Raw genomic sequence first — 16827 nt, 5'->3', positions numbered from 1 at the left:
TGGCGTTTGTAGGCTCCAGTTCAATGTGGAAAATAATGTGTTAGTATTGTAGTGTTAATAGGAAATGTAAATGAGGTAGGTTTGTAAAACAACAAAATATTGGCAGCGGTGGGATTCGAACCCACGCCATCGAAATGACTGGAGCCTAAATCCAGCGCCTTAGACCACTCGGCCACGCTACCACGGCGATGCTGGGCCTCCATCTGGTCTTAAATCCTGTGTCATGTAGTTGTCTATCCACGATTTTTGCTGCTGAAATTTTGTCATTACCTTCGTTTACAGGATTGTGCATTGTCACATGCAAACACAGGCATTTAGCAAATCTATTTCCAGGGTTTAACCTAAATAAAAATGTTCTCATATTAAATTAATTATCCCATTTTGTACCCCCTACAATGTGTCTGTCACATTATTTAACATCAAAATGCTGCAAAAATTAACAGTTTCAGCGTGTTACTTTAAATGCAGCTGATCCGCTGCTATCCACGCCCCCTTCAGGAAGAAGACTCTCTCTGCAGCTGTGATTTACAACAAACAGTGGACTATAGCTGAGGTTAGCGCTCGCTGTCGCTTCTTTCTCTCTCAGAGATCATTTGACATGGAATAAAGCTAAATACAGAACTCAGTTTTGATTTTTTTTAACTCGTGGGTTTGGTGAGTTGTAAAATACGTAGCCTAGAAAAGGCTCTGAGGCGACTGCCAATTAACCTGTAGCCTTAATTGGCTGCATTTCAGGCACAATTTCATCCTTGTTCTCTCGTCTAATAATAATAATAATACAAAATACTTATATAACACTTTTCAAGACACTCAAAGATGCTTTAGGTTAAATAAGGTCACGCAATGGAAACAGAAAAATAAGTAAATGAGAAGCACTTCAGTGGACATTAGGCTGTATTAAAATGAACTATATGTGAGCACAGAGAGCAGGAGAGAAGCTAGCAGATGTAAATATCGGCTAAATATAGGTTGGACTCATTAACCTACAAACAGTCCTTGGTCTTAAAGTTTCCTCCATATACCCATTTTCCAATTTCTAAATAGTTCTGACTCGTGGGCATAAAATCAAAGCTAAAGGTATCGTTAGCAACCGTCCAAAAGACAGTAATTTTTGAGATTTGTAGTTTAACAACAGAAAACTAATTTGAAAGATAATTTTCAGTCTAATTAGAGACACTTTTTGTGAAACTTTGTATTTTAAATGTTTGTATGCCCTTTATTTTCATAGTTTTCATGGTGTTGCTGACTGAGGAGAAAAATATATGTTAAAAGACATGAAACTTCAGTTCCTCAGATGCTGGAGGTGCATGAAGACTCTGGTGTTCACTCTTGCAGCCGACAGAACATCTAGTGAGTTTTTTGCAGCTGTGGCAAGTAAATAAAGCTGGAAGTCTGAGGCAAAGTTTGACTTACACGATTATTAGTTTCTCTGTGAAGTTTTTACTCATGTACTCGCAGTATTGAAACCAGCTTAAGAGAAATGTTCACCTTTCCTTATCTGTCTCATACACCTGCTGCTGCTGCTGCCAGGTACATGCAGTGAATTCTTCCTTTTCTTAATATGAATAATATTTAAACACTCTAGCAAATCTGTGTTTATATACTGTGAATTAAACCAAGTAAAGTAGCGGCAACACTGACTTTTATTAAATCCTGACCTTGGAAAGTGGAGGTGGTCGCAGAATCTCATTTTGGATTTCCATACTGAGTTCATTCAGACAGTTTATTTTGCAAATCTGTCAGTATGAACAGACGGTAACTGCTGGCAGAGCTCCAGGATTTGGAATGAACAGGATTCTGAATTTGTGGCTCATCAAATATAAATACTGATCTTTAGTCTGCTCCCCAAGATCTCACCTGTCTCTCTCTGCAGACATTAAACCAGCTGTCTGAGGCAATGAAAGTGTTTCCTATTCAGATCTAGTATTGGACACTTTTATTCCTTCTTCTTTCAGACTTTGCATGTGTACAAGAGGAAAAATATAGATGGTAATATAGATGCTTTGTTTCTTCCAGCCATGAAGGGTATTTTTTAATAATTATTGTAATCAGTCTGAGCTTTAATCAGCTCAGTTTTTTGTCCCTTTTAGGCGACCGTGGCATGCAACCTCCTTGTTTGGGGCTTTAATGGATTTGTTGCTGCTTCTGAGAACAGTGGGGAAATCTCAGTTATGTAAAACCTAATTACGAAGATGGACAAAGGCCCATTAATTGTTTGCTGGGTCAGAGTACACTGGAGGCTGCAGGACTGTAGGAACGAGGACACAAGAAAATGCGCATCACTACAGTTTTTATTTGGTTTTATCTACAAAACGCTGCACGATACAGATAAGCACTGCATGTCTGTCATCTGATATTTTACAAGTATGCATTTAAATGGAGAACAAACTGAAACACCTCTAAAATATGCACCATGTCATGCCAGGTTTGGTAGAAAAAACTCCCGATTTAATGCTTTTACTAGTCGGTTTCCAGTAAAACAGCTTCTGCAGCAGCACAAGACAGAATATTGCTAAATGCCTCCATTTATTAAATCAGTATCTTTTGTCTCACCAGCACCAGGAAGCGACAGTAAAACACTGTTTGGAGTTCAGGCAATAATAGCTGAACATTTCTCATTTTCCCTGCATACAGTATGACTCACATCGGTTTTAAAGATTAATCCAATTTCTGTTCCATATCACAGTAATATAGCAGAGGATGTCCAAATCAGGAAAAATATTACAATTGATAGAAAAGGAAACGATTTACTGAAAATGTCTTGTTTTCCACTTACTCTGTCAGAAATAAAATACACAACGACAGAACAAACACACCAGTGTACATTTAGCTTTACTTCCAGTCAACTAATCAATCTGCTCTAAAAAAAAATAAATACACATTTAATCATCTCTAAATATCTGTTAATAAATAAATAAAATGTGATTCTGTCATAAAAAAAAGCGCAGAAAACAGGAAGCAGAGGCTGTTAAAGCAGCAGTTTTCCAGTGTCCAGTCATTACTCCGCCAAGGAATGCAGCGACGATTGCCGTCTGTCTGTCTGTCTGTCTGTCTGTCTGTCTGTCTGTCTGTCTGTCTGTCTGTCTGTCTGCAACATTAATCAAAAACGGACTAACGCATTTGGATGAAATTTTCAGCCTACACCAACTGTTCAGCTAATTATCACAAACTCCTGAGTCTTTACTGATTACACCGCTTCAGTTTTTCATCCTCTTACAACATTCCTGATTACACAACTAGTTTACAACCGCTTTACCATCAGAGCTCCACGTGCTTCGAGATAATCACAGAGTTAACTTCACATAAACACTGAATACTGTGGCAGGACATAATACTTGGATTTAGAAGTCAAGCTGCTCAAATGTGTTTTTTTTTTTACTCAAGACCTGATAGAACATTTTAATTTGAGTTTAAATATCTCCAAGTATAATACTCCTTTGTCAAGTTTAGTTTTTTATCTAAGATTCAAACAGGTAGTAGTACAACAAGGACGGAATAAAAGGAACAGTGCAGACTGACAAAAGCAAACGCAGCATTTCTCAGACGGACAAATGTTTTGAGAGCATCTCCGTCCTCTGAGCAGTTTTATAGCAAAACAACCATCAGACCTTTCAGACTCTACAGCAGGGGTGTCAAAAATACGGCCATTTTTCCACTTTGCAAAGGGAAGACATTACAGAGAAGACATCAACTGTAAATTGTAAATTTGTAAAACTTTGTGAACCTTGTAAAATCTTGACTTGACAAGTTGTTTTCATCATAAAGTAAAATACTAGATTATTCAGTTCCAGATGCCACTGACTGAATGTTTTGTGCTTTTGTAGATAAACTGTCAGCTGTAATGTGTAAATGATAAACTGAGTCATAATACTGTTGAAACTGAACTTATTTTTCTTAAGAAATTTCAGGTGGTTCACAATGTTTTGTATGAAGACAGTTCCTGAACTGTTAACGTTTTCAGAATGTACTTTTTTGCACTAAAGCAAAGGAAATATTTGGAGTTATGGTTATTTATAGGGTTAGTATTTTACTGGTCCAACCCATTTGAGATCAAACTGGGCTGTATGTGAATCTAAAATGAGTTCGACACCCTTGATCTAATGAGTCCTGGATGATGAACAACAATCATGTGGCAGAAGTCTGGGATTCGCCGTCCCTGACTGGACGTCTGTTCTCACTCAGGTTCTCCTGGGTCCTTTGGATGCAGGTAAAGATCTCCTTGAAGAGAGTCTTGTATTCGGGCTGCTGGCCGTCCTCCAAAACCGCCACTAGATCAGACAGAGCCGCTGAGCCCGACAGGCGGCGGCGGGTCCGGCTGCTCACGAAGGGACTGCTGGAGGTCTGGACGGCTTTATGGCTGAGTCCGTCTGCTGCCTGCTGGCACCGTCGCAGCAGCTCGTCGTATTTCACCTGGACAACACAAATATTCCTCTTAAAGCTCTACAGCACAGGTCAAAGGTGTTCACACTGAAGTGGATCACATTCTGCAGCAAACCTTTCAACTGACAAAGAGAAATGGATCATTCCAGAACTGGAGGACATTTGGGATTCAAAAGCTTTCAAAATAAACCTTCTCTTTTACAGTTCTCTGCTCCATATTGATCAATAATAGGTAATAAACTATCAAAGGCTGGATCGGCTCAGCTTCCACATCAATGGTAGCATTTTTATTTCATGTTTTCTGTGTTGTTTGCTAACCCTACTCTAATCACAGTAACAGGGTTGCTAATCCATGCTAATGTGATCTTTTTCTCAGCAGTAGAAGCTAGATATTTAGCTGCTGTTACTGCTGACCAAGAGGACAAACTGACTGATGGAAAACAGTCCAAAGAATTAGTCTGATCCTGATCATATGAGGTAGAGTGAGACATTCAATCAAGGCTGACAATGGGATGAAAATATGGAAAATAGAAGAGAGGACATAACTTTGCTCTACACATTCTATAGGAACACTGATGGATGATGTTGATGACAAAAACAAGACAGAAAATGACAGAAACGAGACAGAAAACAACAAAAACTAGACACAAAATGACAGAAATTAGACACAAAATGAGTAAAATGAGATGGGAAAGGACAGGAATAAGACATAAAATGATAAAAACATCATCAACAGGGTTGTTGTGGGACACACATTCCATGCATAATTGTTATTTAAAATATTATGTTGATTAAAAAAAAATGTTCCCAAAATTACAAGAGACATCAATGAAAAAAATAAAACCTAAAAAAGGAGATTTAATTTAATTTTGACTGTTTTATTTGAGATTCAATTTGGTCATCGGGATGGGACAAGAGAAAAATGGCATTTTAGGGGGAACTCCAGATTTATTTGATATTTTAAAAAGTGTTTTCAAACGTTCTTTTCTCCAACTTTTTTTTTAGGTTTGGTCTCAGGACAAGAACATTTACACAACAACTGCATGTTTTAGTATTTTGTACGTGGATTATTTGAAACTTGATGAGTGGGATGTAAAATGTCCTCCAGTTGTGGAACGACCCTGATACTGAAATAGGTGATGATGAGTAAACGCTGTTGTTAATAGACCACCTGCAGGGCGCTGTACTGTGCATCCACCTCGTTGAGCAGAGAGACGCCCCTCTGCTTCACCGCCTCCGCTCGCCTGATGCACAGCTGCTCGTGTCCACGGCGGATTTCATCTGCGTTTGTCGCCTTCAGGACGCTGTCGCTGTTGCACCTCTGTCGGCTGTATCTGCTCTGATCCTCCACCTTCTCCACCTTCTCCTCCGCTTCGCTCTGCCCTGGTCCAGACCTTTCCTCTGAGCTGAAGAACACTGTGTCGGGCACCAGGAGCTGTTCCGGTCTTCTGACGCTGGTGAGAGCAGAGTTGAACAGAGACATGAGAATCTGAGACACTTTATACACAGTAAGTCTGTGAATCGAGTCAGGATCTGGTCCATGTTTAACCTGTTAGCACAGTCAGCACGCCACAGGACCCTCAGCTGCTCCACCTCGGCCTCCAGCTCCTTCTGTCGGGCCCGGCAGCCCACCAGCAGGGCCAGACGCTGCTCCAGACTCTCGTTCTCCCTGGATGTCAGCTCCGTCTCCTGCTCGGCCGCCTCCCTGCGGCTTCGCTCGGCAGCAATCTGGTTCTGGAGGCTCTGGACTGAGCGCTGCAGGGCCTGGTTCTCCTCCTCCGGGTCTGGGTTTCTGTCTCTGTCGTAGAAGGAGCTCCGAGGCGACCAGAGTCCATCCAGACGATGACTATCATGGGCTGGATACCTGAACCAGGAACGTTATGTTAATTCAATGGATCCATTTGAGAAATTACACTGCTGTTCAAATGTTTGGGGTCACCCAGACAATTCCATGTTTTACATCAAAACTCACACTTTTATCCATGTGCTAACATAATTGTACAAGAGTTTTCTAATCATCAATAAGCCTTTCAACACCATTAGCTAACACAATGTAGCATTAGAACACAGGAGTGATGGTTGCTGGAAATGTTCCTCTGTACCTCTATGGAGATATTCCATTAAAAATCAGCTGTTTCCAGCTAGAATAGTCATTTAGCACATTAACAATGTCTACACTGGATTTATCATTCATTTAATGTTATCTTTATTGAAATAAAACGCTTTTCTTTCCAAAATAAGGACATTTCTAAGTGACCCTAAACTTTCAAACAGTAGTGTAAATCCGTTTATCACATTGAGATCTTGACACATTGATGACTGTAATAGTAGCGACATATTATTTATTAGGGTCTGAGCTCAGAATGGTGTGAAAACGTGTGTAAATTTGCATGCACTTCACGACCAGCGAAAAATTTTATATGTTAGGGGAATTGTACAGGTGTGGGCCAAAATGGCTCAATAGCCTCACTGAAAATTTCAAACATTTGCTACGCCATGGCATTTACGTTTCACCTACAGCTATGAATTTTGATAGGCATATGTAAATCATCAAGACACACAAAATTGCAATGACAGCCATGTCCAAAACACAACAGGAAGTCAGTCATTTTTATTTATGTGTCATATTTTGGACCATTTTTTGCACATTTTCAAAAGCTATAAACTGAAAGGGGCTAACCCTGACAGAGCTCAAATTTGGCCAAGATGTACAGCAAGTATGGATGATCAAAATTTGTCAAAACGCTCTGAAAATGTCTGAGGGCCGGCGGAATTTCGACAATTCACCATGACACAGGAAGTGGTGTGTAACTAGCCTGAACATGCTCCAATTTGCCTCAAATTTTACATGTGTGATCAGAGTCTGAGCCTAATGAATTCTACAGACCAAAATACAGTCACAGTTATTGCGCCACCTGGTGGATGGACAGGAAGTGCTGTTTAACCAGCCTGAAGATGCTCCAATCTGCCTCAAACTTTACATCTTTGATCACACTGATGACATATCTAGGCCGATACGCATTCACAGTGATAACGCCACCTGGTGGACAGTTTTGAAAGGTCGCCATCAAAAAGGCCATAGGCTGAAATACACTCTCAGTTGCAGCGCCACCTGCTGGACATGCTTGAATTCACTGACCAGCAAGGATGCGAGGACCCGACCAACGCTGCTTGCAGCTTTAATTTACATCACTTTTCATGACTTAGAATCCCTTAATTACACTTCCTCCTTGTTTGTCTTGCATCATTTGTGTTTTCTGTTGTGCACTAAAACAGAGTCAAACTCCTCGTATGTGAAAACCTACTTGGCTTCAAAACAGTTTCTGATTCTGACATCTGGCAAACTTTTGACTTCACTCTATAAATCCTCTAGAAACAGTGTCCTCTAAATCTAAAAAAAAAGAAGCTCTGAGCTAAATTATTGCTGTGGACTTGGACTAGCAGCAGAGAGAACTTTAAGACTTTTTTATTTCTCTGCCGTCTTGTTGGAGGTTATTGGGTCGCTGGGCGGTCTGTCTCAGAGGAAGATATGCAGAAAGTCCTTCATTTTTCAGATAAATCTTTTGGGCATCAGGGGTTTGTTTTGTGGCCAGCTGGCTCCTCTAGATCCTTTTAATGCATTTCATTTGAAGAGGACCAGTGGGATTGTAGATGCATAGATTTTACGGTCACCATTTTCCCCACAAAGTGACATGAAATACAGTCGACTTAACAATTGTGCGTCTGTCTTAGTATGCTGCTGACAATGGAGAAGGATTATCAACCTGTGGATTATGTCTCATGTAAGCTCTGGTCTGGTCTGGGTGACCTGCAGACGTCGTCAGCATATGAAGGCTGAGTTTACTGAAGCAGAAAACACACGGAAGCTCTCACTGTTTAGACCAGGGGTGTCAAACTTGCGGCCCGCAGGCCAAAACCGGCCCACCAGAGGGTCTAATCCGGCCTACGGAAAGACTTTGGAAAGTGTAAAAATTACAGAGAAGACATTAACTGCAAATTGTAAATATTTAAAACTATAAATTTAAAATCGTTTCCAGATCATGACAAGTTGTTTTGATTATAAAGTAAAATATTAGACTCATCATTGTTCTTTTGTCATTTTGGGTCTTATTTTTGTGATATTTCATCTTGTTTTTGTTATTTTTTTGTCTTTTTCTTGTCTGACGACGTTTGTCTTATGTTTTTGTCGTTTTGCATTTCCTTTTTGTCTCGCTTGTGTTATTTGTCTATTTTTTTGTCATTTTGTTTCTCGCTTTTGTCATTTTTTGTCTCGTCTGTGTCATTTGTGTAATTTCTTGTCTCGTTTTTGTTGATTGTCCATTGTTTTGTCGCTTTGTAACTTTTTTAGTTTACTTTTTGTCTCTTTTTTGTTTTGTTTCGTGTCAACTGTCTCATTTTTTGTCATTTTGTTTCTCGCTTTTGTTGTTTTGTGTCTCATTTTCGCTGTTTCGGGCCTTATTTTTGTCTTGTTTTTGTTGTTTATTGTCTGACTTTTGTCGTTTTGATCATAAACTAAAATACTATATCATTCCGTTCCAGATATCTGTGACTAGAGGTTTTTTTCTTTGTAGATACTTAATATTCTTGAAATTGAATTTAATCTTTTTCAGAAATTTCAGGTTGTTCATAATGTTTTGTAAAAAATAATTCCTTCAACATGAACATTTTCAGAATGTACTTTTTGCACTAAAACAAAGGGAAAAATTTGCAGCTGTGGTTATTTATATGTTACTGTGCTGATTTTTACTGGTCCGGATCACTTGAGATCAAACTGGGCTGAATGTGGCCCCTGAACTAAGATGAGTTTGACAGACCGGTTGAGACGCTCTCAGCTGCTGAAGACGAACATCAGACCAAACTGTGTGGGCTGGCTAAGTGTTGGCTAATCTTCACTTTACTCCATGAACAAACTGTGCTGAAGGGTGAGAATGTCCAAACTCTGAAGGTGTCTCACTGTATCTTTATTGCACAGTCTAACTCACAGCTTCCTCTCTGAAAATAGCTCCTCTGAACTTCCAGCAGCAGCAGGATGTTAATCATGAACCACTACCTGTCCTGGTGCAGGTCGTACAGCTCTTTGAGGCAGGAAACGCTCTGGGCTCGCTCGGCCAGCTCCCTCTTGTTTCGCTCTGCCTGGGCGGTCTTTAGCTCCTCCACCTGGACCTGCAGATCCTCCATGTGGGTCTGAAGCCCATCGATGGTTTCTGTAAGACTGAAGGGAAACAAGAACACGGCACTGAGGCAAATTCTCTTCAAACATTTAGAGTATGATGTAAAAGATAATTAGTTTTATTTCATTCATTGAGGAGGCAATTCAATACAAAAGTTTCACACTTCTGAATGAAAGGGAGCAGAAAGAAGAATAAACTCATGTAATCTGCTCCTTAATAACAAGCAATCAGTTTACAATGAGCATAAAAAACAAACAACAGACAAAATGACTAATATCTGAGGCCTGCACAGCCACTCTCACTCATATCAGTTTTCTCTCATGACGAACACTATGAAACTCTTCATTTCTTTGTATTTTAACAATATGCTGGTTTTAATCACGTTTTTAAATCTTGCGTGTGATTTTAGATTCTTTCGATTCCTTGTCTAGATGTTTCCATAAATTGACTCCTTTCACAGAAATCCAAAGCTCCATTAATTTGGTCCTAAACCTTCGTTTCATGAAGATCTCTTCCTTTTACTTACTTGCTCTTTTTGCAGATCTGTTCTGGACACTGACTTGTAAAGTTTCTTCATGAGTTTTTCACATAATTTGCAGAAGACTATAATCTACTATGCGGTGAAATTTCAACAATTCTAGCTGAAGGAAAATGAGTTTGTTGAATCTCTGATTATTCATATGGCTGTATTCTTTAAAATGAAAATTCACTGGATCTTTGTCTTACAGGCATTTCCCCAAACTTCAACACAGTAGGTCAAATATGGAACAATCAGAGAATGATAGAACACGTACAATGCTTTGCTATGCAACACTTTACGTTGTATAATGCAGCAATTGTTTTTGATATTTTCACTTTTGTCAAGAACAAAAAAGACAAAGATTCACAGCTGGTAGACGGACCTGTGGATCTTCTGCTGGGCCAGCCGGTTGTCCTGCACTAGTCTCCGGTTGCCTTGCTCCAGGTCCCTGGCGGCCACGTCCAGCTGCTCGTACACTTTGGCGTGCTGGTCGTTCATCTGACGCAGCAGCTCCACCTGTTTGGTCAAATACTGGTGCACAAGAGAGGGACAAGGTGAAGATTTCATTCTGGTGTAAGCAGTAAAAAATAGCCCCAGATAAACCTGCAAAAACACACTGCCCGCCAAAAAAAGAAAGTCACACACTAATATTTTGTTGGAACCGCCCAGCATTTATTTCTGTCCAGAGTTGCATTCATTTTCTACCAAGATCTTATATTGATGATGGGTGAGTCTGACAAATTCTTCTCCAGAACATCCCAAAGATTCTCAGTGGGGCTGAGGTCTGGACTCTGTGGAGGACAATCCATCTCATGCTCCCTGATCCACTCATTCTCAATGTGAGCCCATGAATCCTGGTATCATCATCTTGGAACATGTCCATGAACATCAGGGAAGAAAAACTCCACTGATGGAAAGACCTTTAAGTCCTCGCCAATCACGATCAGTCAGGATTTTTTTTTGATGGTTCTCTACTATCCTCCAGGTTTTAATAATGTGTTGGACGGTTCTTAACCTGGTTTTAGTAGTTTCAGAAATCTCCTTAGTTGTTTCTTTGCTTGATGCAGGCCAATAATTTGACTCTTCTGAGAGAGATTAACATCCTTTCCATGACCACAGGATGTGTCTTCCAACATGTTGTTTAAGAAATGAGAAGCTCCTCACTGCATCAGCTAGAGTTAAATAAGTTGTTGCAGCTGAAAGGTATTCATCACTGCAGTAGTTATCCAATGGAATGCTCTTACCTATTTGCTTAGTTAAATCTGGGTGGTGACTTTTTTTTGGCCAGGCTGTGTAATTACTAGTTGTAGCCCCACCTGACTCATATAAAACTTTATTTTATTTTGTTATCAAGCACATGTTTAAGATCAAAATGCAGAGCAGCAACATCAAGCCATGCACGAGGTTTTTAGGATCTTTAAAAACTTCAGGAGAAATAAAAACCCAGACTGAAGCATTTTATCACAAACAGGCTGCCAACTAGGAGCCTAGACCTGAACACTGCCACAGGGAATGATAACATGACACTGCTGCTTGTATTTGCACGGTGCACAACAACAGCATTTGCAAAGATGCACCTGCTATTACCTGCTGAACTTACGACCCTTAACTCAGTCTCAGTGTTTGACTTGTCGCACTGAACTCACTGTATCAGGTAAAAAAGGAAAGCAGCTGTTTCTACAGACTGCATTTAGTTGAGTCAGACTGACTCTCTGTATCACTCTCAGGTGTGTCTGAGGATATGGGTCAAAGAGACGTATTAGGATTACCATATCAGCTTCAATAAATCCTCCAGCCATCTCACTGCCGTAAACACATTAAGGCTCTTATGTGTGCTGACCTGCTGAATGTCATGTCCTCCAACTAAAACAGATCAGCCAGAATGTGTTGGCACTAAAACATGAGGCCTAATTGTGATTATTTGCAAGCTTAACCTGAAAACCCACAAAGAAACCAAAATACATCCTCTGCTGAATTAAAGAGATTAAAAAAAAAAAAAAACAAACAAAAAGACTCCTGACTCCTGTCTGAGTGAAAAGGTGGTGGGAAAAGTTTCCCTATAATTAGATAAACAGAGATTTCTGCCAAGAGGATGAACCGTGCCAAAAGCTCAATGGGTCAAACTGGTCAGGATTAGATTTTACTCCTTCCTGTTTTCTATTGAGAGAAAGTCCCACTGGAACTAGAGGTGTGATGTTCGCCAGTGAATCAGCCATTTGAACAGGTCTTTCAAGTGAACGATGAGAAACGGTTCGCAGTTGCGAGCCGTTCGTATGTGCAAATTGCCCACGCTGAGTTGTCCACGCTGCCTAAACTTGAGTGACTACTGACATGCTGAGGACAGTTTGAGTTGTCCACAGCACGCTACAGTCATGTAAATGCAGTTATATATGCAGCTAACTTGGAGTAGTGTGAGCGCCGGCCGAGTCCGACTGACTGGAGACTGAAGCGGAGCCACATTTAAAGCTTTGTCAGGGAGGAGGAGATATTAGCGACAGAAAAAAACAAAAAAAATAGCCAGAGTCAAAGGAAACGTAGCACCATTTGGATGAATTTTTCTGGGGATGAAGGTAGAGCACAATGCAATATATGCCAGAAAAACATCTGTTTCAAGTCCAGGTCAACAAACAACTTGCATTGCCATTTATTTTTATTTTTATATATATATATATATATATATATATATATATATATATATATATATATATATATATATATATATATATATATATATATATATATATATGTATATATATATATATATATATATATATATATATATATATATATATATATTATATATATATATATATATATATATATATAAACAATAACAAAAACAATTAAACCACACCAGAACATTTGAACAAAACAGAAAAGAGATCAAACATGTAAAGTTTGAGGCAGACTGGAGCATGTACTCGTTAGTTAGACAGCACTTCCTGTTTCATGGCAAATTGTTGAAATTCCACCGGCTGCCGTTTCCACGCCCTCAAACTTTTGCAGAGCATTTTCAAAACTTTTGATCACAACGGCTGGTTGTACATCCTGGGCTAATTTGAGATTTCTTGGCATTACCCCCTGTGAGTTTATAGCTTTTGAAAATGTCCGAAAATGTCTCAATGTCTTCAAAACGGCCAACTTCCTGTTGTATTTTGGGCATGGGTGTCAATTACATTGTTGTGCGTCTCGGCGAATTACACATGCCTACCAAATTTCATGAGTCTAGGCAACACATACTGGCCGTAGTAAATGTTTGAAACAGAAGTTTTTCGCCAGTAATGATGTCCATCCATCCATTATCTATACACCGCTTAATCCTCATTAGGGTCACGGGGGGGCTGGAGTCTATCCCAGCTGACTTAGGGTGAAGACAGGGGACACTCTGGACAGGTCACCAGTCTGTTGCAGCGGTACTGATGTGTGTGTAAATTTTCACACGTTTTCAAGTATTTTTAGACCTTCAAAAGTCCTACACACCATTCGGTGCTCGGATACTAATGATAAATAAGAATAAAAAAAAAAAAAAAAAAAAAAAAAATAAATAATATATATATATATATATATATATATATATATATATATATATATATATATATATATATAATATATATATATGTACATAAAAAATATAAATAAAACTCAGTAGAGTAAATATTGGTGGGATGTGTAAGTTTGAATTATTCTGATACATATCATATCTTATAACTGCTACCAGTGATTGTTTCCTCGATAAAAATGAGTTACCCCTGGTTGACTTCTAAAATAACTGAACATAACAAAGAGCCAGTCTTTTGAACGGCTCTTCGAAAGGAACAGTTCCTCAAGATCTGGCTCCCCTTAAAGAGCCTTAAATCCTATCTCTAACTAGAACTTTCTGTCCAGTGAAACGGCTTTTAAGACCTCAATAAACCGTCTCCAATCAGACTAAAATCAATATGTAGCAGAGACAGCATTGACAGACGGTCCTGTGGGCAGCGGAGGATCAGACCCGTGAACGCAAGAACGAGTTTATTACTGCTTAGTTAGTCCCTCCTGACAGTGCTCACCTCTATCTCCTGCAGCTGGTCCTCGTTGGTGGAGTACATCTGCTGCAGGGCCTGCTCCAGGTCATGGTTCCTGTCGAGGAGGGTTTTCCCCAACTCTGCTGCCAGATGGAGATCTGCCCGGAGCAAAGTAAAACATGTAAACACGAGACACCGGGCTGCTCCAATGCCCAAACACAGGCAACTGATAGAGCCAGATATGTGTAAAACGTGTAAACTCAGACTCACACAACTTACACACTGTTAGTATCTGGCACTGGTGGATCTCAGAGGAATCTAAGGCATGTCTTGTGACCCTTTTCCCTCTAAATTCTCTACTTGAAGTGAAGCAGGTTATACAAGAAACCACTGAGTTAAACCCAACAGTGAGCAAAAGAGTCCTACTAAGGAGCTGAAGGAATTATGACCCGTAGAGGAAAATGCCTCACATTACTTCCTAAATCCACTTCTTGTCGAACAGCTGAGCACTTCTAGTTTTTTTCAGCTGCGCCGAGGAATGTGACAGGAAGTCATTCCCGCCTGTTTATCAAACCATCTCTGCTGGAGAAAGCTTACATTTTTGCAGACAACTTGGTCATTCGGTTGTACTTTAATTAGTAGCAGTGATAAATCTTTTAACTGTAAAACATCTGAAAAACATCTAATAACAAGATCTAATCAATCTGCTTGTTTTATCTGTCTAACAGGGTAGAACGCTGATGGATATACTCACATTTATGATTGTAGAACCAGCAAATGTTTCCTCTTATTGCTTAACACTAGCCAAAAATGATGCTTTGTGGTACTCTATGACTTCATTGATTAGAAGAGTTTCAGCCCTTTTAAGATAAGATAAGATAAGTCCTTAATTTCTCCCCACGCCAGGGGAAATTTACATTGTTACAGCAGCTTATGTAGCAATAGACGTAGTGATATGAATAAAATAATAACAGTAGTAATAATATTTATAATATATACAGGGGTGAGAGATGAGGATGAAATAGTACAGTATTAACACACTGTAAGACAATGTAGTATAAAGTGGCTTAAAAAAAAATAAAGTTATTAGCTAAACATCAGTCCATACAGTGTTAATGTCTACAGCTAGTTATACAGTCCATGTATTGTAACCTACGTCTGCCTGTAAGCATATAATAACATATATATTACATTTAAAATTGATTTTAAATTGTTACACAGTGCAGGTAGTATTTCTACTTATAGTCTGTCTTCTGTTGTTGGGTTTTATTCCGTCCTATTTATTACTGACAGACATTTTTGCTTCCCTACTTAAGTTCTGTTTATGTCGAGCATTAACAAAGCGGTCTATCTATACATCTCCTTATTTCAAATCCTCCTTTGTGGACTTAGCAGCACAAACGAGATTAAATGAATAAACAGCAAGAAAACAATGAACACAGGATGTGGGACAGCCTCAGGAAAGCTCTCAGGATATTTCAGGATTTACCGCATGATCAGTGTGATTCTGTTTCGTATGAATAATCAGTTTAGACTTCAGATTCATTCAGTCTGTGAGCCACTTAAGGCATTGTGTCACCATGTAATAGCTCCTTCGTCCAATGCAACAACATTTATAACACGTTTATCTTCTCTATGATTCTTTAGGTGTTAAAAGATCGTGAAACACGAATCCAAAAACAAAAAGTCTGTCTTTACAGCTGTTCCACATCTACAGAAAACTATAAAACTGTTCTGTGCCTACATATTCATGGTCAAGTGCAATATTTATGCTTAACTGCAATATTTATGATTGTATAATGTTCATATTTCTGCTCCATATTCGCTTTTTGTATATATTTCGGATGTATATATTTTTAATCTATGTTTAGTATTGCTTTATATAATTTATCTTTGAATGCTGCTAATACAAAGAGCCAAACTGATTTTCATTGTTTTGTGTAACAGTGGTAATAAAGACCTATTCTGTTCTATTCCATGTGCAACAACACCATTTTTACCTTAATAGTGGTTTAACTACAATAGCAGAGATTATCTATCATTCCTGTACTTATCCATATTAATTTTGTACATAATCTTTATTATGTCTTTATTTTTCTCCTTTTCTATTTTTATATGTTTCTTCCTCATCTCTATCCAGCTGCTGTAACATGTACAGTTAGTGAGGATCATTAAAGTTTATTTTATCTTCTAATAAACTGAAGTATTAATCCTATTTTTGCCTCATTAAAAGCAGAAGTGATGGAAGTCAGCAGATGATCAGCTGTTTGTAGTTTCCTCCAGTCCAGGGTGCGACCACCCAGCTGAGCTCCTACCGTGTTCCAGGTCCTGCTGGTCGAACCACTTCTGCCCATTCTTCTCAAACTCTTCCTCCAGAATGATGTCTGTTAACATTTTAGAGCCTCCGGACAGAAACCCCGACACACCGGTGTGTTCAGGTTGTTCACCGCCGTGTGAGTGAACAAACTACATCCTCCTGGAGAGACGCTTTAAGGCTGCTGTCTGCAGCAACGTGGCAAATCTCTACTACAGCCCAGCATCCGGTAGGAGGCAGAATACGGAGTCAGGAAAGTACTCTCTTCTTTTAAAATCATCGTTAAAACTCTCTGCATTATTAAACTAACTTTTATCGTCACACGCAGTAAAATAAAGTCAACAAAAGCGACTTACAGTCTAATATTTTAAAAACTGTCTATACTGTCGTAACTTCCTGCTTCTCAGACAGGCGTTTACGTTGACCAATTGAATGTAA

At 39.2% G+C, this 16827-nt stretch overlaps 1 protein-coding gene and 1 non-coding gene across 2 annotated transcripts; both read right to left on the bottom strand.

The window, feature by feature from the left end:
* Positions 1 to 100: 100 nt before the first annotated feature.
* On the bottom strand, positions 101 to 182 carry trnal-uag (transfer RNA leucine (anticodon UAG)). The gene has a single exon. It is a non-coding gene; the product is annotated as a tRNA-Leu (tRNA).
* A 2091-nt stretch (positions 183 to 2273) lies between these two features.
* On the bottom strand, positions 2274 to 16751 carry cdr2a (cerebellar degeneration-related protein 2a). The gene is made up of 7 exons (XM_023281746.3): positions 16391 to 16751; positions 14121 to 14233; positions 10454 to 10602; positions 9431 to 9592; positions 5930 to 6244; positions 5552 to 5834; positions 2274 to 4410 (listed from the first exon to the last, which is right to left on the bottom strand). Exons 1-7 carry the CDS (start codon positions 16467 to 16469, stop codon positions 4126 to 4128), a joined length of 1386 nt encoding a protein of 461 aa, XP_023137514.2. The 5' UTR covers positions 16470 to 16751; the 3' UTR covers positions 2274 to 4125.
* Positions 16752 to 16827: the final 76 nt, after the last annotated feature.

The sequence above is a fragment of the Amphiprion ocellaris genome, chromosome 19, assembly GCF_022539595.1.
Source record: "Amphiprion ocellaris isolate individual 3 ecotype Okinawa chromosome 19, ASM2253959v1, whole genome shotgun sequence".
Classification (NCBI taxonomy): domain Eukaryota; kingdom Metazoa; phylum Chordata; class Actinopteri; family Pomacentridae; genus Amphiprion; species Amphiprion ocellaris.
The sequence above is the reverse complement of the archived record's forward strand: the minus strand, read 5'-3'. Positions and strand labels throughout refer to the sequence as shown.